At 46.4% G+C, this 26,021-nt stretch overlaps 2 protein-coding genes across 5 annotated transcripts; one reads left to right on the top strand and one right to left on the bottom strand.

Moving 5' to 3' along the window:
* Positions 1 to 384: 384 nt before the first annotated feature.
* jade1 (jade family PHD finger 1) lies at positions 385 to 10,506 on the top strand. Of its 4 annotated transcripts, none has more exons than XM_079369643.1 (11): positions 385 to 652; positions 2,205 to 2,275; positions 3,345 to 3,412; positions 4,345 to 4,502; positions 4,617 to 4,801; positions 5,778 to 5,989; positions 6,359 to 6,526; positions 6,803 to 6,919; positions 7,078 to 7,683; positions 8,373 to 8,490; positions 8,659 to 10,506. In XM_079369643.1, exons 2-11 carry the CDS (start codon positions 2,227 to 2,229, stop codon positions 9,651 to 9,653), a joined length of 2,676 nt encoding a protein of 891 aa, XP_079225769.1. In that variant the 5' UTR covers positions 385 to 652; positions 2,205 to 2,226; the 3' UTR covers positions 9,654 to 10,506. The 4 variants fall into 4 exon arrangements, with proteins under 4 accessions (XP_079225769.1, XP_079225770.1, XP_079225768.1 ...); XM_079369644.1 differs by having other exon boundaries at positions 385 to 558; XM_079369642.1 differs by having other exon boundaries at positions 385 to 522.
* A 3,664-nt stretch (positions 10,507 to 14,170) lies between these two features.
* nsd2 (nuclear receptor binding SET domain protein 2) lies at positions 14,171 to 25,209 on the bottom strand. The gene is made up of 23 exons (XM_079370424.1): positions 24,787 to 25,209; positions 22,787 to 23,424; positions 22,275 to 22,437; positions 21,676 to 21,842; positions 20,902 to 21,339; positions 20,372 to 20,609; positions 19,623 to 19,685; positions 19,400 to 19,509; positions 19,050 to 19,158; positions 18,830 to 18,945; positions 18,621 to 18,710; positions 18,392 to 18,518; positions 18,076 to 18,276; positions 17,805 to 17,984; positions 17,532 to 17,688; positions 17,244 to 17,446; positions 17,030 to 17,133; positions 16,671 to 16,940; positions 16,455 to 16,571; positions 15,783 to 15,924; positions 15,572 to 15,678; positions 14,920 to 15,115; positions 14,171 to 14,837 (listed from the first exon to the last, which is right to left on the bottom strand). Exons 2-23 carry the CDS (start codon positions 23,393 to 23,395, stop codon positions 14,512 to 14,514), a joined length of 4,233 nt encoding a protein of 1,410 aa, XP_079226550.1. The 5' UTR covers positions 23,396 to 23,424; positions 24,787 to 25,209; the 3' UTR covers positions 14,171 to 14,511.
* Between the last annotated feature and the right edge of the window lie 812 nt (positions 25,210 to 26,021).

Here is a 26,021-nt window from a genome sequence, read left to right on the forward strand (position 1 = left end):
TATTTTACTTAACCTTTATTTATCCAGGTTAGTCCCACTGAGATCAGATATGTCTTTCTCAAGGAAAACCTGGCCAAGGATAGCAGCAACTAAAAAACAAACAGCACACATATCCTAATAAGAAAATAATAATTAAATCATCCGCTTAAACGGTTGCATACAGCCTCAAGTTAGGGTAGGCTTTTATTTGAGTGATTTTTGTCAATTTGCTAAGTGAATATTTGTCCCTTTTTTCAGTTTTTATATAATAGTTGTGTTTTTTGTGTCCTCTCCCTTTAATAGATAAAGATATGTGTCTACTCGGAGGGAGGGTCAGTCAGTGAGTGGAACAGCCAAGTAATATTACACTCATAAATGTGTTGACATTCAAACGGACTCGTAGGAAACCCGGGTTTGCATCGTAACCCTTTAAAAAAACATACTGGTAAAGTTTTTTCTTTCCTTGATCGGATCTGTCAGTGACGGTTCCGAGGTTTCTACTGCCCTCCAGCGGTCAACAGGAGGAACTTCAGTCCGGGCTGGGTAATCTCCTCCCCGGCCGCTCCGCTCCGTGTTTGTGTGTATGTGGGATGCGGGTCAAGCGGAACTCACGGCTATAACTGCGCTTCAAATCAAACTCAAAACACCGGCTAGCGTCCTCCTGGCGTGCTCTGTACGTACTGTCAAATTTATTGTCACCTCTACACGGGTGTATATTTTGTTCATTTCTTCCACGGTGTTTATTTTTCGGTCTATTTGAACGAGTTTATATGTGTGTTAGTGTGGGGCGCACTAGCTGAGTCCGCTAGGAAAACACGACATCGTCATTTAAAATGGCGCCAAAGATTAACCTCAGCCAGTGGAGAAGCTGATGGATTTACCTCCCTCTGCTCCGCTGGGCTCGCTTTAAAGACAGCCAAGCAACATTTATATGTGTTAATAGTCATCGTAATAGTTTGTTTGTTTACGCTGACTTCATGTAGTATTACGAAATAATCAATTATTGACCCCTAACCTTTGACAGATGAGCGCGAGCACGGTGTTATGTGGGGCAACGTTATGTTAGCATGTAGCGAACGAGCTAACGAGCTAGCCTGTTGCTAACAACCAACGTCTGTAACGTACAGACCAACATAGCAACGGTTACGTAAAAATATGCACTTTAACCGCAAACTCTGCATTAAAAACTTATTTCAGTGTCGTAAAAGTAGCCACTCTAAGCAAACGGACATGCTTTAGCACTTAAAGTGTCTTAATTTCAATCATAAAACTGAATTTTTATTCGAGTTGCCGGGTGTGTGTGTGGGCCCGCATGTTGCATAACGATAACGGGGAGGTTAGCTGCCATGCTAACGTTAGCCGGCTTTTACGTGCTATCTGTATTTAGAATTTGCGGAAATGTGACTATGTGCTTGAAGCAAATTTGCAAATCAGACTTTTAAGTCCATAAAAAGAACTTGCGTTTGTTTCTTTGTTGCCGGGGTAACGTGCACGCAAAGAATGTTTATACGTGCCTGCTAAAGTTAGCCGCTAGTCCTGATAGCCGTTACTTTCCGTTGGCTGGAAAAAGGGGCGTCACACAAACAGTTAGCCTAGCTCGCTGTTAGCTTTGCCAGCTAAAATAGGAGTTGATCCTTTTTCTTTCTACGTCGGAGCATGATCCTAAAGTATGTACACCTCTTTGGAGTCTGGTGTCCTTGTCAACGTATTTTTGCTGTTGTTGCATTCTTTAAAGTTAACCTATAACACTGCAGGTTAGCTGTTAGGATGTTGTAACTTGTTGTTGTTGTTGCACCTTGTCCAGCAAGGTGTTTACAAGTTTAACCACTGGGGAGTTTGTGCTGAGGAAAAAAGTGAGGGAACAAGGAGAGCAAGGATGTGTTTTTTCACCGCTGTCACTCTCTGATACGTGATGTTATATTGTTGCACTCATAATAAATAGACATGAGGCTTTTCTATTTTAATGACTGAAGTATAAACTACATTGAAAGGTCGGCTGTAGATATCGTAACTGCTTCCTAGTAATCCAGGCTTGAGTATGTGACATAAACGTACCTTTGCAGAGAGGTTATCACTTTATATATATTATCCATGATATCATTTAAGTGTCTGTATTTGTCTTATTCTGCAAAATGATTATTTTCCCAATCAATTGTGTATGTTTTGTGCCCTGTCTATTATCCCTTCTGTAACTTAACCTCTCTGTTTTGTGTTGCGTCCCTCAGCCGGCGCCTTACAGAGACAACAATGAAGAGAAGCAGGCACCCGAGTAGCAGCGACGACTCCGACAATGAAAGTAAGCAAAAAATAATGTCTCTGCTGACTCACCCGTACACTCATCAAATATAGACCTCAATGAGGTCAGTACAGGACCGCCACCTTCCTCAATTTCCCTTAGGAAAGTGTTATTTCTAAATTGTCTAAAAACTGTAATGGTGGCTTACATAACGTTTCAGGTGTTCAAAAATCTCCTGCTGTTTTGAGATCATGTGTTTTCCAGTGTAAATGTATACGTCATGTCTCAAATCAAGAGAGAGAGGACAGCAGATGGAGACGGATAAAGGAAGAGGCGAGAGAGGCGTACAGTTTGAGAAACAGCTGTCAGAGTAGGGACTGGAGGGACATTTGTACCTTTAAAGACATCCTAAGTCAGGGAGGAGGACTTATTACTGACCTTTGCTTCCAATTTAAAGTCCTTCTGTTGTCTGTGGTTCATGCTCCACAAGATCGTAGGTGGAGAGAGTTTATTTACATCACAATTAAGTTGAGTTTTAGAGGCCCCCTTGTGATTGTGTGGAGTTACTCATCATCCAGTCAATCAGATGAAGCATCGGGTATAAAAACAAACCCCAAGCTTGTACTGTAAACGGCTTTAAGTCAAGGTTCGGTTCAGGATTTTTATTTTATACAAACAGGTGAATGCATCAACCTGACCATCTTTTTAATGGTCATTTTCAAGGTCCCACATGTTGTTCAAATTAAGGCCCCATGTCCAAAAGAGCTGTCTGTGAACTTGGGACAGATTACGTAAAAAGTTTGTTTGTTGAGGAAAAAAAAGCGCTGCACGAAGGCTGTATGACTGACACTGCTTTGTTTAATATTGAAGTTTGTATATCCCGATCAGACACGGAGCAAAGAGAATGTGTGTACAAGACACGATCAGTATGCAGCAAAACTACGGGGAATGTCATGCATTTGGAAAAGAGCGCCGGCGATATCAACAATGCAAACCCAAAGCGCTCAGAGCAGACGTCTGCCAGCCGCTGCAAACGCCTTCTCTTAATTTAGGGGGGTGATGTTGATCATGAGAGCAGAAACAGAGGACACAAAGAGATGTCTAAAAGTCTGTGCTCTTCCTCCTGCAGGTAATTCTACCTGCTGGTCCCAGCATTCGTCACAGCCCAGGAGGGGGACCGGGCAGAAACCCTCAGAGGTGAGTCTACTCTGTGTGAACTTTATTAAGATTCTGTTTGAAGATGAGAAGAAGTGGATGCAAACTTGTGTTGATCATACTTAATCAACTACACTCCAGGTTAAAAAAAAAGTTGGAGGACTGAATATTCACGAAAGTACAACAAAGTTTGGACAAAACATAATGTGTTTGTGCAGATTTGAACTCATCTGTCAAGAGATGAATGCATTATTTGAACCAATTTCTTTAGGAATTAAAGTTTCATCCACTGCTGTTTATTTTTGGATCTTTTGAAACAAAACCTCCCAAAAACAAGTAATTCATTCATTTAATTAAGGAACTTTATTAACAATCTAAACAATTTTAAGTCCAAATGGATGCTACATTTACTCTTCAGCGAGCAAAATAACAGAGTGAAGTCGTTCAGTTTTTGTTGTCACAGCTTCATATTCATGTACCGAGCTGTGGGTCCTGAAGGCGGAAACATACCATCTGTTATCTGCTGCACAGTCTGTGGACTTGGACCCTGCGGGCCACTGTACACGCCCTCAAACTCAGAGCCAATCAAATCAAAGCAAAACAATGACTCTGCCGCAAAGCAGGATCCTCATTGGCTGCTTTTGCTCGGCTGTCTGCACACAACGTGGTACCTACGTTTAACCCTGCTATGAAGCACTGTCATCGGGTTCAAGTCGTTATGATTTTATTTGTTAAATATAAACAAACGTCATGCTTCCTTTTTTAAGCTTCTGTGAGCAAAAGGAAAGTTATACTTAATGAACGATTCATCATTGTTCTGGTCTCTTTTCTTTAAGGCCTCATACTGTGTAGGGTCATGAAAACATGATGAGGATTCCTCAGTCTCGTAAACTTTCCAACAACAAAGACTTTACAGATGGACGACAGCGCTCTTTTTCACCAAAGTGTATCGACTCTTCTTTTTCTTTTTGCAGGTTTTCAGAACAGATCTGATCACCGCCATGAAGGTCCATGACTCGTACCAGCTGAACCCAGAGGACTACTACATCCTAGCCGACCCGTGGAGGCAGGAGTGGGAGAAGGGGGTCCAGGTTCCCGTCAGCCCCCAGTCCATCCCGCAGCCTGTTGCCAGGTAGGACAGCAGTTAAACTCCCATGTTTGCTCACTGAAAACAGAGAACGGCGGATGTCAGGGTGTTGAAAGTGTAAGTGCAGGATTGTAAACTGTGTCCTGTGTGCGTCCGCAGGGTGCTGGCTGAAAAGGGAAAGGAAGTGATGTTCGTCAGGCCAAAGAAGCTGATCCGGACGTCGGGCACCGAGGCTCTGGGATACGTGGACATTCGGACGCTGGCGGAGGGAATGTGCCGCTACGACCTCAACGAGGAAGACGTGGCCTGGCTGCAGACCGCCAACCAGGAGTTTGCAGACATGGGTTAGTCCTCGTCCTGTTCACGCCTCACACTCGTTTGTTAAATAAGAAAGGTAGAAATAAAGAAATACATTGAAGACCGAAGAGGTGAAGTTAGAAGCTTATAATCCCACCGTAACGTGCATCCTGAGACAGAGACAAATGATTTAGCGAGGGCTTGTAGTTAATGCGTGGACATATTTGGAAATTTCTACATCACAAGTCCGCATGGTCTTGTGGCGGCTGTGGATCCATCGTAGAGTCTGTGGTCTCAGACGAGTTAATCCTCGAGCTCCTGCAGCATCTGATGTGTCCTTGGGAAAGACGGGAAGAATCCACGCAGGAATAAAAATGTTTGTTTCTGGGTGTAAAACCTTTATTTGGATGTGCTGCTATAATTGAGTTCTCCCTGTTCGAACAGTGACATCATTTCTACAGCCTTTGTTTTTGTGTGAGTCAGACACTGAGATCAACTTTGGTTCAGATATGTGACAGTCGATCATCAGAATTGAATCATTGTGTTTGTGCTTTTAGGTTTTGCTACGGTGTGCTTTATTTCTCACTAAATGGAGTCAGATTAACTTTCATCCCCAGTGATGAAGAAAAAAGAGAGACGCTGCCAGCTCGAAGTCGGGAGCACGTTTGACTTTTACTTTCCATAACTCCGTCTCAGCTCTTCTCTCTCTTTTTGTGTCGTGTTTTTGGAATTACAAAAATCTCCTTGTGTTGCTGTCGACCACATGTTTGTGTTGACTACAGTTCAACCTCCTCTGCGGTGACTTTGTGTTTTGATGACTCACAGTAAACCTCACAGTCAGACCTGTAATTACGCTTAATTTCACTGTTTGATGGGAAGGGTTATCTGCAAATCTGGTGACATTTAGCCAGAGAGAAACGAGCATTTAGAAGTTGATCACAGCGACTTTCACGTTCTACTCAAGTTAAATAAAAAAAAAGTGCAAGAAAGAAATAGTGACACTTTCCTTCTCTGCTTTCACAGCCCTGCCCCCGCTGGACGAGCTCACCATGGAGCGTGTGATGGAGGAGTTTGAGCGCTGCTGCCATGACAACATGACGCACGCCATGGAGACGGAGGAAGGGCTGGGCATCGAGTACGACGAGGACGTGGTGTGCGACGTCTGCCAGTCGCCCGACGGCGAGGACAACAACGAGATGGTGTTCTGCGACAAGTGCAACATCTGCGTTCACCAGGTCAGAGCGCGGACACTCACTCTGTGATTTGGAAGTCTCACATTTCAGGAGGCGGGACATCACAGCCAAGATTTGAACAGTGAGAGTGAAGCTGTAGCGTTGTTGTTGTTTTTTTCATTATATGATGTTTGGAAACTAAACCCTGATGGCCTGTTTAACCCTGAAAATCTTAATTTGATCGTTGAGATTGTTCGCTCGAGGAGAGAAAGCAAAACAGAAACCACTCCTGTTACAAACGCTATGCTTGTGGTTTCATCTGACACACACACACACACACACACACACTTTCTCTGTTTCATCTGCTGCCGTATCGATTTCTGTCGACTGCCTGGAAAAATGAGCCGGCGTCTGTTCTTCGTTTCTCACCAGGCGTGCTACGGCATCCAGAAAGTCCCAAAAGGCAGCTGGCTGTGCCGGATCTGCGCCCTTGGCATCCTGCCAAAGTGCCAGTTGTGCCCCAAGAAGGGAGGAGCCATGAAGCCGACCCGGAGTGGAACCAAGTGGGTCCACGTCAGCTGTGCCTTGTGGATTCCAGAGGTGAAGAAACAAACCTACCTGTTCAGATGTCTTCATTGGTCGTGTTGATCGCTGACGGAAATCTGTTTGAATTTTATCTTTTAATTTGACAACAGTGTCTCAACACGTGACAATAAGTAAACTTGAGTACATAAAAAAAACCTAAAGTTGGTAATTAAAGAAATAAAACATGAACATTGAAGTACCGTCTGTAAATCCAGCCGTCGAATACTGCAGCCGTTTGTGTTTTGAGTAGCTGAACATGTGGCTGACGATGACGTTTAATCTGCCGTGCAGGTGAGCATCGGGAATCCAGAGAAAATGGAGCCCATCACCAATGTGTCCCAGATCCCCAGCAACAGATGGGCTCTGATCTGCTGCCTGTGCAAAGAGAAGACCGGAGCGTGCATACAGGTAGAGGCCCCGCCCACATTTCATTCACACGGAGTGATTTACTGAGACGTGGGAAAAAAAGCAAAGCGTGTGTTTTACATAAAAAAAGCTCCTCCATGTCCTGGTTGTGAATGAATGTGAGTGATCTTTTCTTTTCTTTTTACATTTTGTCACTACAGTGCTCAGCGAAAAACTGCCGGACTGCCTTCCACGTGACGTGCGGCCTCCACGCCAGCCTTGAAATGAACACCATCCTCACAGAGGACGACGAGGTCAAGTTCAAGTCCTACTGCCCCAAGCACTCGGGACTCGAGGGCGCAGAGTCCAGGGACCGAGACTCGGAAGGAGAGGAGGAGAAGGAGAGCGCCAGAGACAAGAAGGGCAAGAGGAGAGGCCGGGTGAGAGGGGAGGACGACACCGCCGCCTCCTCCTCCTCCTCGCCGTGCGTGGCTCCACAGCTCATCAGCAGAGCGCCCACGGACCTGGAGGCGCTCAGCAGCCGCCAGCAGGAGAAGAGAGTGAACCTCCGCAAGCTGAAGGTGGAGGCGATGGAGGAGGACTTCTACCAGTTTGTGGAGGTGGAGGAGGTGGCCGGCCAGCTGAAGCTGCAGCCGGAGGTGGTGGACTTCCTGTTTCAGTACTGGAAACTGAAACGCAAGGCAAACTTCAACCAGCCTCTCCTCACGCCCAAGAAGGACGAGGAGGAGAGCCTGGCACGCCGCGAGCAGGAGGTGCTGCTGCGGCGCCTGCAGCTGTTCACCCACCTCCGTCAGGACCTGGAGAGGGTAGGTCCCGTCTTCAGCCGCAGCACGGGTCAAGGGAGCAGAGACAGGAAGCAAAACCTCTTCAACCGGAGGGACTAAAGATACACAGACAAATTAAATAAATGCTCCGAAATTCTCAGCGTGGTGGAGAACATTGTTTGTAGTTAAAGTTATCAATAAAAAAGAAATAAGATTCAAATACTGAAGCGTAAACGATTTCAGTGCAAAAAGACCCTCGCACTGACGGAGAGTAGTTATTCACACTCAAAGACGGTCACTTACATAATGCAGAGAGAATGCATAAAGTTGACTAACTGGACAAAATGCTTTTTAATTATCAGATTTTACAGACTTGTTAGGAAATAAAAACTTCAGGGGAAAATCTGAGCACCGTTTAATAATTTCTCTCTCTTGTTAAACTTGAACTGCAGGCTGCATTTTTCCCCTCAACGGTTAACCCGAGCTGGAGGCTTAAAAATGTTCTTCACTCGAGCAGTGAAAGTCTGAAAGCTTTTAAAGAGGAGAACTGAAGTGGACTCGTGTTGCACATGAAGTCAATAAGTCACAAAGATGACAGTTTAATAAAGAGGTTAGCAGGAAAGACATGACATACGTAGATAGAGTGAATTAAAGATGAATGAGACGGAGACGGGTCGGTGGGTGGAAACAGTTCCAGTGTTAAGACGACGGTTTGTCTTTTCCGTCCTCAGGTCCGTAACCTGACCTACATGGTGACTCGCAGGGAGAAGATGAAGCGCTCGCTGTGGAGGGTCCAGGAGCAGATCTTCCAACAACAGGTCCGACTGCTCGACCACGAGCTTCTCAAAGGTGAGCCGTCAAAGTCATTCAGCTACTCATCTAATCGAAGCTCTTTAAAACTTTGGCGGACCGCTTGATTTGACATTTTGTCTGCTCGTTAACACGTTCCCTTTATGGCTGACAGGCTTCGTAAATTTAGTCAGTGCTGACCTTGTTCCCGTCTCGTGTTTGTCGCAGGAGATCCTTCAGCGAACGATTTGGAGAAGCTCTTCTCTCTCGGCTGGTTATCCTCTCAGGGCTCCCAGTCTCGCTCCTCGTGGAGCCAGTCTGGACTAAAAACCAAACGAGGGTCTTTAAAGCAGGAACGAAGGAAAAGCAGCGACAGAAGAGGCGCCTCGGACTCGCCGCACACTCACAGGAAGGACAATCTGAGCAAACCACTGGAGACGAAAGACAGTAAGACGTCTGCAGCCGCTGACGCCGCGAGCGCACCCAAAGACATCCGCCAGGAGAGTCCGTTCCTGAAGCTTCACAAGGCCGAGGATCTTCAGGAAGCAACGAATGTCAAGCTGCACAAACCCGAGAGCAGGAAGGGGCCGAGGCGGGAGGCCGAACACGAGGCGCTGAACAGACGGAGACGGGACAACGAGCACGACCAAGACGAGAGGAGGAGGAGAAGGAGGAGCGACGTGGTGGAAAGTCTTCCAAGCCAGGTGAAGAACCGGCTTGGGTCGAAACACCTGGAAAAAACTGTGTCCATAAGGCTGGTCGACATCAGGAGCTCCGACACTGACGACTACTTCATGGAGGAAGGGATGACTAAAAGAACCGACGCCGTCCACGCTAACGGCTGGCTGAGGAAGGCGAACGGCTCGCACGCACCCAGCAGGCAGGTGGGCGGGCACCTGAAAGGCTGGGGCAAGTTCAGGATCCCTCGGAGGAATGAGAAGCTTCTGACGGCAAAGGGGGAGGAGGAAGACGACGAAGAAGACGAGGAGGAGGAAGTGCAGCATCGCAAGCCGCTGCTCAGGCCGCCGATAAACGCGTCGACCCCGAGGACCAGACTCCGGAGCGGGACCGAGAGCGACGGCTACACCTCCGACTCCAAACCGGCCGACGGGGAGATGGAGCCCTGCCTGAAGCGATGCCACTCCCACCAGCTGAGGGGCGAGACGTCGCTCGCCCGTCGCTACGGCTCCGACATCATCCGCCGCGGCGTGCTCGCGTCCTGATGCCGGAGAAACAGTCATCGAGGAATAAGCTGCACTGTGTTCGACGGGGGGAAAGAATGACAGTCGCTCTTTGTACCTTTATTTTTTTCTGGATGAATCGTAAAAAACCTCGCCTAGATGAAAAACAGAGCTGATATTTATTTTGTATTTGTAACATATGTAAATCTGGGAAATATTTTACTTTATTTTGAGCTAGTTTTTATTTTTTGTTTCTTCCTTTTTAAAAGTAGAAAGATGTCAAGTTGCCACTCAAACGCTCGCTCAGATGCGCACAGGAGGACGTGCGACTCGCTTGGGACCAGAAGCTTGCGATGTATTTTTTTCGTTTGTGAGCTAGAAACTGAACTCAGTCGCACTTAGTCAACAAGAACAAGCTGATTAAAACGTCAGCGAACTAGAAGTCTAGAGGTTTTTATTTTTTAATCAAGCACACAGCTAAAAGCACCGCTATTTAAACTCCAGCGATCATCAGACTGTCTCTCACACGACGACATTATGAAACGGGAATCCACAAACCATAACGAAGGAAAAAACAAAAAAAAAGGAAATCAGATCGATGTTTTTACTCGCCATCATCATCAGCACTTAAGTGTAATTGAACTGCGATCGTATCCATCATGTGCCTAACTTTTATTTGAAGCATTTGCACTACGAGAGGACGGCACAGGTGTGAGGTATGAGTAGAGATATTTTTACACTGAAGAACAGAAGAAAGCGTTTTTGTACCCTCGGCCGCTGCTGTACTACTGTTATGCAAAATGAATTATTCTTTTTTTTTTTTTTTTTGTCTTTGTCTTAAAGAGGAATAAAAACTTCAAGATAAATTCAGTCTGTGCTTTGCGTCTCATGTTTTACCTGAGCAGCTTGTTGTCATCTTGAAGTCTCCATTAATGAATCACTGGATTTCAAGTGATTATTTGCATTTTTTAATTGTAATAATTGTGCATTTTACAATTGTTTGTAAGGCTCTTATTTTGAAATTTAATGTCCTAAGATTAACAGAACTTTACTTCCTGTTAAAATAAAAACCTGCATTTATTTTTACATAAAAAAAGGAACTTACCTGTAGATTGAAGGTTAAAACAGCTGATAACAGATGCAAATCTTAATGAGGTCGATGTGTGATGTCATCAGGTGGTTATGACGTTTGACTGGTCAGCTGAGCTGTCTCGAGTGTGTTAAAGTGAAATGAGACATTTAAAGATGCAGCAGAGTCCTTTGATCACAGAGACTGCAGGGAGACGCTGAGGACGACTAGCTACAGGGAGTCTGAAGGGACAAAACAGTATGAGGTTAAAAAAATGAATCCAAGTTAAGTCTATCAAACGGTGAATCATTTTGGGTCTCGACTGTATGATGATGAATTTTTAAAAAAGTGTCTAATAGGAAGCTATTGAAGCAGTTAAATAAGTAATCTGTAAGTCTGACCCCTAGTGTTAAAAATGGGTACTGCAGCCCAGATTCAAATCATTACAGAGAGCTGTCTCCCCCCCCTCCTCTCACACAGGTCAGCATGTGGTGGACACTGTAGCTTCAGTGTTTAGCCAGCTCTGCATGTGGTGGACACTGTAGCTTCAGTGTTTAGCCAGCTCTGCATGTGGTGGACACTGTAGCTTCAGTGTTTAGCCAGCTCTGCATGTGGTGGACACTGTAGCTTCAGTGTTTAGCCAGCTCTGCATGTGGTGGACACTGTAGCTTCAGTGTTTAGCCAGCTCTGCATGGGTCTGTAAAGCTTTCTGTGTTCTAACCTCTCTCCATGTTTCATCTCCAACATTGATCCTAGTTTGAGCAGCTTTCTGCTGCTGGAGCTTATTAGAAACATGCAGAGGCTTTTTAGCTCGGGTACAATCACTTCTATCTGAAGCAGTTCCACTGCCCGCTTCCATCGCTGCAACACCTGTTCACCTGATAACTGCTCTCATATCTGGCAAACCCAGGGGCGTCCAAAACGGCCTTCAAAGCCCCGCCTACCTTCTCTGGTCCAATCAGATCCAGAGCATTCAGGAGCAGAATCTAAAGTTAGGAGGAGGACATACTGGCTGCTGCATTGTTGTCAGAGAAGCTTCAACACAGCAGGTTTCCTTCATCATCACACAGGAAGAGAGCAGCTCTCTGATTGGCTGATTGATCACAGTGGAAGAGAGCGTCATCATTTCATCAAAAAAAACAAAAAAACAAAGAAGCTCGGTTCAGACGATGAATTCATGTCGGGTGACTTTTTAATGCATGATTCTACAGATGTCAGATCCTGCACAAAAAGTGTTTCAGCACTGCATCAAGAAAAAAAAAAAAACCCAAAAACATACAATGTGAGAAAGATTGTATATTTACAATAGATGCATCACTATTACCACTTATACATTATGTACATATTAGTCTCTGGTTTACTATGACAGTAGTTACAGAATGAAACCCCTACGCACACGTTACACTTCAGCTCTACAGGGAATTACAGTGCTTACAAAAAATAACTGGACTACATTCACTCAACACAAAGTTAGGATACACGCAAAGAAGAAAAATACTCGTGTGCCACTCGCTGCACCGCTGGACGTGTCCCATTCACACGCCACGGGAGAAATAAAGAGTACTAAAAGGAAAAGAAAAGGTGCAGGTATATTTAAAAAAAAAAAATCTGTACGCCTCAGGTCAGATGTGTGAAAGCGTTTTAAAGGAAGAAAAAGAGAAAAGCACCAATGTCCTCTTTGAGATAAAAATATATATATATTGCAGAAAAAAAGAAGAAGCTGCCTCTGGAGATTCAGCTTCTGTGATGAAGCAGCTTTTAACGCTGTGACGAAAGATTCACAGGAAACAGTTTCCACTTAACACAGCTCAGACTTAAGTTAGATATAATAAAAAAAAAAAATAATCTAATTGTTAACCAAAGAATGAAGACGACAAGATTCTGTGCTACTCCCACTTGTTACTTCCTAATGCTCCGAGTACGGTGGCTCTTTAAGGACATTTTTTTTGGACTTAGCTTGGCATCACTCTCAGCTCCAGTCTTCTGAGTAGTTACATCCCGTTTGCATTTTAATGGAATTTAAACCTGGATAAATCTAAAGTAAAAAGTGACTTTATATTTGTCGTTGTCCTTGTGAAGCTGGAGATAAAAATAAATCTCTGCAAGCGCTGCGCTTCTGATGATCAAAGAAAAAAAAAAAAAAAAAGATCCTAAATGTTTGAATTTTTAATGACCGCACCATCAAAACATGAATCCAGTATTTGTTTGATTTTGGTTTGTAGATGTATTTGTGTCCTGAACGTCGACCTCCTCTGACCCTTCCTGTCCGACTCTCCCGCTGTGAGGTGTGAACGACCACATCAGAAGGATTTCAGGAGCAGCGCGCCTGAAGTTCTCATGATTGTGGAAATGTGAAAACGGTTTGAGAGAAGCTTAAAACTTCAAGATCCAAAAAAAAGCTAACTGGACTTCGTTGGTCTTTAAGATCTTCAACCGAGTCCAGCAGCCTTTTGGATCAAGCTTTTAATTCACCATGATCTGGACGACGGAGAGCAGAGAGTCTGACATGTCCTTTAACAGCCACCGTACCCTTCTGTTCACGTCGAGTAGAAATAACAAACTTGGAGTCACGTGATGTTAGCCGGTGTGTCGTTAGCCTGAGTTAAAGGGAAGCAGGTTAAAAAAAAAACCTCCCGAGGATCAAGACGGCTGACGTTCGTCTTTTCACGTCGTCTCTGCGTCTGAATTCAACGTTGATAAAAATCCGGCCGGTGGAGCGGCGTGACGGGTTTCTTTAAATCCTGAAAACTCCCCGTGCTCAACATTTCAGATATTTAAATCCAAAGAACAAACAAACATCTGAACGTCAGAACAACTTCAGTAAAACGTTAAGATCAAAACTTCCTTCATTTTTTTTTTTTTCTTTCTTTGCTATGCTTTCCTCCTCGCTCGCACGCGCCGCGTTTCTCCCCCGACCGCTCTCCGTTAAATACTTTGTGTCTCGCTCTCTGAACCGGCGGGTCGGTTTAACGGTTCTGTGGGCGCTACTGTTTATATCATCATCAGCATCCGGACGCCAAAAATAAAATAAAATAAAATAAAATAAAGGAGGACGTTAGTTAAAATCTAAAGAGTCACGGCGAGCTAAGGTCGTTTAAACGGCGAACGAAAGCCTACAGTTCACTGTAACTATGACAACAGAGGAGAATCAAAGAGGTCGATCTATAGTGTCCTGGTGTTCCTTAGTACATCTGGATTATATACACTAATATATATATTTATATATAAAAGGACAAAATCCATTTGGCAACCTGTTTGATGTCATAAACTCTTCCAGTATTCATAATTTTGGTCTTTGATATAAACATATTTACTTATAGAGATCAAACTGTGCTGCTCAGGATCCTCCGTGACGGAGTCGTGGCGAAGCAGCAGCTTTCAAGTCAGAGCCGCTGCAGGTTTATCGTCTTCAGCGGGAGAGAAAAGGTTTGTTTTTCTTTAAAATCAAGAAAAGAAAAAAAAAAGTAAAAGAAAAGGCAGTTTGTCTCTCTCTCTCTCTCTCTAGCGGACAAGCGGACTTGTCCCAACCCGCGCTCGCTCCGCTGCGTTGTGCTTCACCACAAATGTTTGCAGACGTGTGAAAATGAACCTGGAAAAAAAAAAAAAAAAGAAAAGAAAAAAAAAAAGTTGGAGAATCGAAGAGAGACGAGTGTGAGCGGCGAGCCGGAGACGGCTGCCGAGCGTGTGAGCGATCAGCAGCTTTCCCTGATAACGAACATGTACAGTGCCTTGATTTTTTTTGTGGTCATACGAGGGAGGGGGCGGGGTTTGTTTATGATCGAGGAGCGGGCGTAAAAGTCTAGTTTTGGCGTTTGGGAGGCGGGGTCGACTCTACGCCTCTGCTGCCTTCCTCCTGGAGCCTTTCGTCTTGGCCACGCCTCTTCCCGCCTTCCTGGAGCCTTTGGGAGCACGTCCGGTAACGGTGGCGACGGCGAGGTCGGCCGTGCTCGTCTCAGAGTTCACATCCCTCTCGTGGTCGGCGTTGGCGGCGGCCTCGAGCTCTTCGTGCTCCTGACAGCAGAGCTGGCCTGTGGGGGGCCAGGGACGCAGCGCCCCCTCCTGGTGAGCCTTGCAGAAGGAGTTGGGGCACAGCTGGCAGAAGGCCTCCGAGTTTTTCCCGCAGACGTCACAGTGGTGCCAGGGACAATCCCAGCGGCCTGACGGGGGCGACAGAGACACCGAGGTTAGAACTAAGACGATCCCAAGTCTTCTGTTGAATGAACCCGTGTGCGTTCTTACCAAACGGCCTCTTGGCGAGGTTCAGGCAGGACAGGTGATAAGCTTTGGTGCAGGCTTTCTTGCAGCAGAGCACCAGCTGGCCTCCGTCCCCGCAGCGGAAACACTCGTCGTCCGACTTCTTGCCCTCAGATTTCCTCTTTTTATACTTTCTCTTCAACCTCTTCCCCTTCGACTCCGCCGTCTGGCCGCTCGAGTTCTGCGAAAGAAGACGGCGCCGAGTGAGAAACTAAAACACAACGAGGAGAAACTAAAGCGGAAAAGAGAACAGAATGATTAAAAACTCTTCATCATGGCGCCACACTAGCGATAACTCAGGGGGGGGGGCGTGGCCTGATTAGTTCTCAAAGTTTGACATCGATGATTTCAGATGGGGCGACGAGGACGAGCTGACCAGGAAGTGTCACAAAACATGAGCTGTGAAAGCACGCCACGTCCAATCACGGCGGCGAACACAAACACGTCCGAGCTCGGAGCGCCTTCACGACATCTTAAAAAGACAAACCGCAGAGCCAGCTGACGCCGCCGTACTCTCCGCGTTCATTCTTCTGAAGTCTCGTTTGTGTGAGATCTCGCCACTGTGAGGTTGTCACTGTAAGCGGCGGGCGGTCTTAGCGGTCTGGCTAAATCGTGGTCGCAGACGTTTCATGCTCACCTTGGGCCGATCACCAAGGAAGCCGCTGCAGTTTGGCGCCCCGCAGCGACAGATGGTCTTCTCGTTCCCGAGGCAGTCCAGGTTGTAGTTAAAGGTCAACTCCGTCCCTTTTGTTACACAAAAAAAAAAGCACATGAAGAAGAGTGAACAGCTGAGCAGGCGAGCTTTCACACGCGTGTGTTTGAGGAAACGACAGTGAAGCGTCTCTCACCTGCTGGGATGTCACAGACGGCGAACAGACCAACTCGCGTGTCGCCGTTCACCGTCCACTTCTGCGTCTCACAGTTGGGCTGACAGCTGTGGTTCATGAAGCGAGAGTAGTTTCCCTTCGGACCAGCGTCGATGATCCGGTCCTAAACAAACAAACACGCACTTTTACAAACTCGGCGTGCCACCTCCACGCCACCTGATGCTGCAGCGGCCTCTGATTGGTCAGCCGCCCACTGCTCTTCATGAAGGCGTTCTGAATCCGCTTCAGCAAAATCAGCACAAACAGAAACCTCCTCCATTTTTACAGGCTAACTGTAACGATGATGCCGGAGAGTACGGCGCCTTATATGGCGTTGTCTTTGTCGTATGGCCTTCGCCTTCTCCTCATCGCCACCTACTGGACTGACTGTGTCGTGCAGCTGCTTCTTCTAAACGTCATTTTTTAAATCTTGGAAATGCGGACAACAAAGTAAATCCCGACTGGCATCGTGTATGAACGTGTTTGTAGTATTGACTCCTGTAACGTTACAATCAGCTGGGATGTAACATTCCCAATGCAATACCAGTGTGTTTCTCTCGCTCCCAGTAGAAGTGGCCGTGCCGTTGAGAGGACGGCAGCCTGACCCACTGAGGAGCAGTTCGTGCGAGCGTGAGCGCCCGCTCCAGCACTGACCTTGTCGATGGTGAGCATGTAGAAATAGGTGATGTTGTTTTCATGGGCGTACACGATCCTGGCACGACACTCCTCCTCGTCGATCAGCTCGCCGATGTACTCGTTCACAAACTCGCCCTGAGAATCACAAACAAAGACTCGCCGTCTTTAACTTTAATACTTCATGTGACGCACGCTAAACAGAAGAAGTCTGCGTGGTCGTTTCCTTCCTCTCACCTTCTTGATGTCCCTGAGCGCCACCAGGCCCCACCCTTTGCCCGGCGTCTTGATGATCTTGGTCTCCGGGTAGAGGCGCTTGGTGAAGTCCTGGTTACAGCAGCGCTCCCCGCTGGGACACACCTGAGGGTGGCACTCGTACTGCAGCATGCGGTTCAGACACTCGGACTCGAACCCGCACGGCCGCTCCACCGACGGCTTGCAGTTACACTTGGGGATCTCGGAGATGTCCGCCGTGTAGACCTGAACTCTGCCGAAGGGTTTGTTGACCTGAGAGAAAAAAGGTCAAATTTAAACATCAAGACTGAGAGACATCAACGACGTCGGTTTGAATCTTTGAGATCTGACAGAATCCGGACCTTGATGAATTTATACGGAGGCGGTTTCCGGCTGTTTTCTTGAGCTTCCTTGGCCTCGCGTTTAATTTTGATCTCCTTGAATCGAGCTTCAGCCTCCAACAGAGCTAAAGAAACAAACCATGTGATCATTTTACCCGAGGAAACAGTCACGTGGAGAGAATACACCTGAGAGAAAAAAAAAAAGCTTTTCTTTTTCGATTGTTTGAAGGTTTACCGTTCTTGAAGACTTTGCCGATTCCTGTCCTCTGGTGCTTGCTGCCCCGGTCTCCCTCCATGTAAGGAAAGACTCGTCCCTGGTGGGTCCAGAAGTAATCCTTGGAGCCAAAGAAGAAAACGGGGAACTCCCCGATCTCGTGTCGAAGGTGCTGGATGTTGGTGGGGATGTTTCTGGGGTGCTGGATCTCTGCAGGCCACCATCTGAGGAGAGACAGGAGGAGGAGCGGGTGTGAGTGCGTCTTCCACGCTGGAGAATACGGAGAGACAGACTCTCAGCTTCTCTGACCTGTATGTTCCCAGTTTGACCCAGATGATGTCTCTGTATTTGGGTTTCTTTCCTGCCCGGCAGTCGTTGCAGAACCAGCTCCCGTCGGGCATGGCGATGTTCAGACAGTCCGGGTGAAATGCTGCAGGACACGACTCGCAGCACAGCAGCTGCCCTCCTGCAACAAACACAAAGGGATCCATGAAACGCAAACGTTCAGTCCAGCTCGCCGCCAACCGTTTATCAACCCGCCGCGTTACCAAATGTTTTATCTACGTGTGGTTTTGAAAGTACCTTTGGAGCAGACGAAGCACCAGCTGACGTTGACGTGGCTGTGGTGGCTGTAGCCCTTCTTGGCGTTGAAATGGTTGGTGCAGATTAAGGCGGAGCTTGTGATCATCTCGCTTCCCGCAGCCACGCACTGGTCACCGACGTGGTACGCCACAGGGCAGCGAAGGCAACGCATCAACCTTCCTGCAGTTCAGAGAGCAAAGGAGACACAGATGTTCTTTAAAAACGCCCCTCACACAGTTTCAACACTAACGAGACGCTCGCGGAGCCTCACCCTTGGCGGACTTCTGCTTGGTGCGGCAGCCGTAGTGGCAGCTGAGGCAGGCGTGGAGCGGGCAGCGGAAGCCCTTGTTGTCGAACACGGTGAGCGGGTTCAGGCGGATGCAAGCTTCGTGGTAAAACTTGCCACAGTGGGGGACGTGGCAGCGACGCACCGCGCCCTCAGACTGCTTGCAGCTGAAACACGAGTGAGTCCCTGAGAGCAGAAACAGAAGTAGCAACAAGAGGAGAAAAAAAAAATGCAGCTGGACGTCTCTTTGAAGATGGAGGGAAAAAAAAAAAAAACCTGGGGAGGTGTGAATCTCTCTCACCTGTGCTGCACTCCTGACACTGCATCTTGTCTTCAGGTACGAAGGAGACGCCGAGACAGTGGAGGTGAAACATCCCGTTGCATTGACCTTCACAGGGCACCAAGTCCTCGCCCGCCTGCTCGCACGTCTGGATGAGAACGCACAAAAAAACAAACAAAACACAAAAGGTTACAGAGAACGAATAACCACCGAGCATCGAATTGCAGAAATGCCGAAGAGGCAGACCGACCTGGCAAACAAACTCTTTCTTTCGCTCGCCCTTTTTGGTGCCGTCTAAGCTGTCGCTCGGAGAGTCGGGACGTTCTTCGCTCCCGGAGCCCTGGAACAAACACGAGGAAGTGTTAACGTACGAGAAACGCAGCTTCACATTTAAAACCACCGGACACAATTTAATGAAACAACCCAAAGTGAGCTGGCGCAGGAGTTTCTCCCTCTCACCTCGGGGTCAGGACACGGGGAGGACCGCCTCTTTTTCGCCTTGGTGGGCATGGCCTGATTATCTCCTTCCTGTTTCCTTTTCCTCCTGCGCTTTGGTTTCTCAGTATCTTGGTTTTCTGTGAAGCCAACAGGAAGGACATTGTAAACATTAATATAAAGGCTGAACGCAGCTCCTGAAGCCGATTTATTTTAAAATCTGATAAACACAAAGATCGTTTACCGGCGAGCAGAGCTTTCGTCTTCTTCCCTTTCTTCCTGGTTTCTTGTGCCTCTACGTCGGTTTTCTTCCTTCGTCTTCGCTTTTTCTCTGCTCCATCTGAAGTCGAGGCCTAAAGAAAGATTGTGTTTATTAGACATGAGAAAAAGGAAGATTACAAATGCTCATCCTAAACTACGAGTGCACGATAACTGAATCGCCCCCTGGGGACAAATAAAGGTTTTTTTGGTTTTTTTTAACTGAATTGAAAACAGTCAGTACAGAAACATGACGGTGTAATAAATGAGCCGTCAGACTTCGGTCTGTGCTCTCTCAGGAGAGATGGAGCTGCAGCTTCTCTCTCTCGTGCTCACCTGTTTTTCAGCATCTGTGCTCGCTTTACGTCTCCTTTTCGGCGGCTGGCCCTGATCTGCCGTTTCGTCTGTCAGCGGCCTTTTGATCACCTTCTTCCGCTGCCTTTTGACTGGAAAGAGAAGAAAATAAATCACAAAGGTTAAACTACATAACTTGATTCTGCTGTTAATGGTTAAATGGAGGCAGAGCACCTAACCGGGCTCCAGATTTCATTCGACTGACCTGTGGAGTCGCTTTTCTGCTCCTCTGGACTCTTCTTGTTTCGCCTCCTCTTCACTTTCTCGACTGTGAGAACAAAAAAAAAAAAAGCTGTCTTAAGTTCACTTTTTAAACTTCATGCATCAACTGCAGATCAGGAACAAAAACAGGGAATAGCTCTTCCACAGTCGGCATTCCTGTTTTTGTAGCATCAAGTCTCATTTTGAACTGAACGCTGAAGGAAACATGAAATCCACAGCGCCAGTTAAAACGCGTCTCTGTGGCGATCTGATGAGACTTTAAACTAATGTCAGACTGCCGCTTCGACATAAAGAGGAGAGCAGCTGTGTGTGTGTGTGTGTGTGTGTGTGTGTGAGAGAATCTACAGGCGGGGACGCCATTATTACGCAGTCAGAGAATCAATGCATGCATGGACAAAGACGGGATGCTGGTTGAGCTTTGTAGCGTCACTTTAAAAAGGTCAAAGGTTAAGAAGAGGTTACTGATGGCTGTGACGTGGTTGGCTAACAGTCGTCCATCTCAAAGCTTCAGGGCGAGAAACAGCGAACAGAGTTTCTTTATATGTGAAATGTCGCCTCTCTTCATAACCAGGAAGGAGAAGTTTAAAACAGACTGTTCACATTAAGAGACACAGGAACTTAACCGCTCCACACATGGCAATTTAAAGCAGGAAATTCTTCTGGTCTGATAAAAACACACCAGCTACGGCACGACCGACGCCCGCCCGCCCCGAGCTGAAACTTCCAACCAACCTGGAAGTGAAACTTGAAGTGCGAGCGGATCCGAGAGCTCGACCGTGGAAGGAGCCAGCTTTGGTTTCCTTTTCCTCACAGGATCAGACGCGGCGCCCGCTGCAGTTTTCTTCCTTCTCCTCACAGTCTTGGTGGGAGACTGAGTCTGTCTCGGCCTCCTCTTCTTCTTCGTCGTCGTCGTCATTGTCGGAGCTGTCGCTGATTCAGACTGAATGTCTGCTGCAGAAGAGGTGGAATCCTGTGAACAGAAAAATATTTTATGAAACCTTCTGCAGCCTTGTGATTATTCACACCTCGGATGGATAACAGCTGTTTGTACCTCAGTCACAATAAGTGGAAAAATGTACTTCCCGTTCTTTTGACCCACTTTTTATTCTGTCAGATTTAAACTTGTGAAGTCCTTTACTATTCCTAAGTCTTCCTGCTTTTCAAATAAGAGGCCGAGAAAAATAGAAATGATTAAAAACTGCGTAGAAGGTCAAACGTGTGGACGACAGGAACGACCCTGGCTGTAAGCTGGAGTGAGTTACCTGTGAGGGTGTCGGCTGATGAAGCATCGTGTCGGGAAGAACTTTGTTCATTTTACTCTTCGAGAGGACGCCGTTCAGCTGTGCTTTGCCTCTTTTCTTCCAAACTCCAGGTTGGGGTTTTCTTCTGGGGGCTTGTGTCGGCGTCGCCGTTGAAGTGCTATCTTGAGACGGAGTCGCTGCGGCGGGATCGTCTGCAGGAGCCGTCAGCGGGGAGGGGACGTCGGGGCTGAGTCTGGACATCGTTTCCTGGTCCATCTCTTCGCTTGGTTCTGGCTTTAACTTCTCCAGGGTGTGAGGGTTCAGATGAGGCCCCTCGTCGTCGTACAGAAAGGCAAAGTTGGCCATGCGCTCGTCCAGTGACATGCTGAGGGCCTCTTTGGCCTGAATGATGCCCATGTTCCACTGAGCCTTGAGTTTGCGGGGCACAGAGGGCGCCGTCTGCACGACAAAAGGTAAGATCAGATTATGAGACACGTTGCGAAAGTCATAGCAACATGGAGGACAGAATTACATAACAGCTGTTAAGAAGACTACGTGAGTGTGTGGTGAATATTTTATCTCATGTGTTTTGGTTCTTTTTCATTTGTAAAACATTTTGGATCCATGTCTTCATTTTCACTAACTGTCTTAATGTGATTCTTTGTTTTGCCTTTTCTGGACAGATGGTACTCAGTCAATATTTGTACATGCACTATACACACACTGCATCCACACACACGCACACACATGAGGCCAGTGTGCAGGAGCATCACATGGAAGCAGAATCTAATGTACCTTTTTGTGGATGACACGGGACGCTGGCTGTTTGTTGCCTAAGCTGAGCTCCTGGTACTGCTCCTCTCCAGTGAAGGACACCATGTTCTTCTCGAAGATGTAGCCTCTCTCAGGGGCATCTCCAAAATACTGCACGTGGAAAAGGAGGCCCAATCTGCTGGTGGCAGCTACAAAAAACAAACACAAATCTCATAAAAAGGTTCCATAAAAATTGTGTTTAAAAAAAAAAATATTATTTTCAAAGTAGAGCATCCTATACTCCTGTGGGACCAAAAAAAAAAGAAAAAGAAAAGCCGAGACATGAACCGACATGTGCACCACTGTAGCTGCCACTATCTACTGCATGCAATTGAATCATTTGTCCAGCAGCTGTTTCCCTGCTTGAAGCATGCCTGGATAAACAGCGATGTCGACCAGGCTGGCAGCGCCACTTTTGAAAAGCTTTTCTCCCTCATTGGGTCATGATCACGCATTTCAAGAAATCAGTGGCATACTGCTAAATAAACGAGCCGTTTGACTGAAAGACTTCTCGGTTAAAGACAACAAACGATCAACGTCACCGTAGGCTGAGAGTTAAACGACCAGATCGAGTCCCTCACCTTTCTGTTTGAAGTGATTGTTGAATTCTGGGTCTGTGGTCACCATGCAGGGCCACCAGGGATATCCTGACACCTTGGTCCAAACCAAATCACCGGCGGAAAAGCGAACGTGCAAAGGCAACTCTACTGCAGCCTCGGCCAACAACTGTGGGATGAGATCGAGCTGCAGAAGAGAAACAAAAAAAGATTAAATCAAAACACAGAAAAATCAGAACTAACATTTTTCTTCCAACCCGGAATCACTTTCCCATCATTCACAGAAAGCAATACTTCAAATATTACACCAACTATCAAATATGTGTGTGCTTTATGTCTTCAGTCTCACAAGTGTTATATTAATTGTTCTTTTTCTGCCTTTGTGGGTGTTTGTTTAACTTTATATCCATCCTTTACTTTTGATTTAAAACAACCTGTGAGCACATCTGTAGGAGATTAATGTGTTTGTTTTTTCAGCCATGTTGCTGCATATTACTGACTGAACTATTCATCAAAAGGGAACTAAAATGAAAAACCTCTTCAGTCTCTCTGGCTTTGTCTTCGGTGTTCGTGTGGTCCAGTGTGTCCACGGGGACGGGGGAGGAACTTTGATTTATTTGAGGTTTTGGTTTGTGGGGTCTGCCGTTCCTTTTTTTTATATCCTGTCTCATCTCCGGTCCAGATAAATTCTCCTCTGTGGTTGTGGCAAAACTGGTCCCATCGGCATAGCTTGGCTCAAACGGCGGCTGCTGAACCACCTGGGGTATCGTCACCTTTAGTTCAGCTTCAGTGTGAGGGGCGCAGTCGGGCTGATGTGTGCCGTTGGTAGCGGGGGCCTCAGCGCCCTTATACATTGGTGTCTCTGGAGCACAAAGCGCATCTTGGTCACCATTTAGCACTCGCGAAGTAAGGTCTTTGAGCCTCTCGTGGCTGTGGTTGTTATGACTGTGGCCAGCCATCTTCTGTAGGACGCCGTCTTGTACTGTGGCGGCTAGCTGGGCAGCAGCTTTGTCCAATAGCAGAGCGGGGTCACTGCTCATGTCCCCCCCACCTTTCCGCACACTGAGGCACTCCGGCGGCTGCTTCATGCTGATCGGGTTGGCTGGTTCAGGCATTGAAGGCAGAGAGCTACCTTTGCTGTCCATCCCATCTAACCCCCTCCAGGCTCACTGAGCTTCAAAATGAAGACACACACACACACACAGATTACTCCACAGGTATTACAAGAAAACATACAATATCATGCAACTGCATGCAATATCTGACGTTCCTTCCCTTCAGTTATTTGCAATCTAGGATGTAAATCCTGCAAGTAAAAAGGATGGAAATTTTACAAAATGGCACTCGCTAGCTGCAGTGGAGCATGAGCAGAGAGCTTTGCAGGCCACCGAGAAAACTGCACCTGTCACGGAATGTTCCAGCAGCTTAGTTTGGGATGGTTTTTTTTTTTTGGGGGGGGGGGGGGGTTAAGAAGAAAGTTGAGCGACTTGAATACTCAGGAGGGGGACACAACAGCCACACACAAATGACTTGATTCAATCCAAACACACACACACGCATCACAACTAATGAGGAAGGAGGTCAAGTCAGAGTCGATTACAGCCCTTGCATGCAAGCAAAAAACCCGCAAACAAGGCAGGCTGGGAAAAAATTGACTGCGACAATTTTAGGCTGCCCTGTTTGTTGGCAATGAAGTTGCAAAGGGCTAGCTGTAGCCTGTGGAGATGAGGCAGGCTGCAAAAAAGGTCCACCGCATTGAGTGGGAGGCTAGCAGAGCCGCATCACCGGCGAGAAAAGCCGCGGAAATGGAAGAAAGATCGCACTAAAAGCCACCCGGAGAGTTGTAATCTTATGCATAAAATGCAACTTCATTAAAAAAAAAAAAAGTCAGTTTCTTACAATTTGGTCTTTAGCTATTATAAAGCTGGCGTGTAATGCACGGCTTACTGTAACATATTACAGTATCTTACCCTGCTACATCCAGGAGGTTTGCACCATGTCATGCAAAGAGACGGGCTCCGGCTAACACCTGGAGCGGAAGCCACGATGTGGACATCTCATGGATACCCAGTCACACAAGCATCCCCCCCCCCCCTCCCTCACACACACATCCACTTAACACCGCTCAACAGCATCCCTGTCACTGCTACAGTCAGCCATTACACCGCAATCCAGCAAATAGACAAAGCCACCAGCTCAATGCTAAATCCCGACAGCTAGCGCACTAGCTGCGCAATCAGATTAAAACTGATACGTGTTAAAATTGAATGTTGGTATGTTTGAGATAGTCCAGTTGGTGCGTTTCGCTGAAGTTTCAGTGATATACAGTAATTTGCAGGCGCCATGACAGTTCGTACATTGCAACCAAGTCACATTTAACGTTAGCACGACGAGCTAACTAGCCAGCTAGCAGTTTCCCCTAGTTGCTAAAATGGATGATCGGCCCGGACAAGTGTACTCGCTTTAAAAAAAGCGTTTCGTCCGCCAAAGTTCGCTCAGGTGACAATAACATGAAAGGCCGTGTCTTTGTAATTACCTGTTACACCTCCTCTCAGTGGTTAAACGGAGAAGATGCCCATACTGATCCGGTTAAACGAAGGATTTCATTCGAGTCGAATCAGAAAAAGCTTGCGGGAAACTCAAACTCTCCGGTCGACCAGCGCGAAAAATGCTCACTTCCGATTGGTCGAGAGCAGAACGAGGCTCCAACCGGTCCTTTCAAAAAAAAAAAAAAAAAAAACCAACCGTAGGAAGTAGCGAGCTGATCCCGGTGTCTCTTGTCAGTTTGTTACTACAGTTAAACACTTTCTTTGATTAATTCTCACTTTTTTTAACAAATCTGTCTATCATGGTCTGGGGACCTTTGGATCATTTGTAATTATAATTTCAGAACCGTCATTCAGACGGGGCGTAACTACGTCATCATCTGACGAAAACCGACAGTTTCATCTCAGTTGTTGTAATTTATGTTTTCCCCCTCGATCACATTATGTTGGATTCAAGTGCCGCTCGGATGGTCCGAGTTTCCGAATTTGGAGGTCGTTCTTCCGATTTTAGTCTCTTTGATTTTAGCTCGGAAAGTCTAAATGTTTTGAAGCAACAACAAAAAACGAAGAAGAGCCGTTAAATGTAACTGTTGAAAGTTAAATTTGAGGGGAAAAAATGATGTGCAATTAATTTTAATAATTAATAAAAAAAAGTATGTTAACATTAACAAAACATATTTGCCTCCTAGTTGATGACGATTCTGGCGTCAAGTCGGGTGTCTGATTCTTTTCAGAGTTGTTGTTCCGACTTGAGCAGGTGTTCATGTGTATTTTACACACATGATGTGTCAGACAAGACTAAATATACCGTTAGGATGTATTTTATGTATTTCATTTTCTCGACATCTCGCCTTTATAGTGCACATTTCGACTTTTTCCTCAACACTTTGACTTTATTCAATAAATTGTTTTTGACTTTGCCCCCGTTATTTCGATATTTTGACTTTATTTTAGACATTTCGTCTTTTCCCCCTGTACATTGAGACTTTTTTTTCATGAAGTGCATATTAGAAAATAAATATTCCTCTGTCCCTTATTTATTTATTTATCCATCTATCCTCTCAGTTCCTTATCCTTTTCAGTGGCTATTCTAGAACCTGTTAGCCAAAAATCAATTGGGAGCCCTTCAGACCCGGATTAAGATAGGGCCCCATAGTCATTACCACATTCTAGGCTGTTCCTATGGTTTAAAGTTTGTCAGCCCTTGGGGGCCCCTTAGTGACTT

Source organism: Symphodus melops, assembly GCF_947650265.1.
Source record: "Symphodus melops genome assembly, chromosome: 19".
Taxonomy (NCBI): domain Eukaryota; kingdom Metazoa; phylum Chordata; class Actinopteri; order Labriformes; family Labridae; genus Symphodus; species Symphodus melops.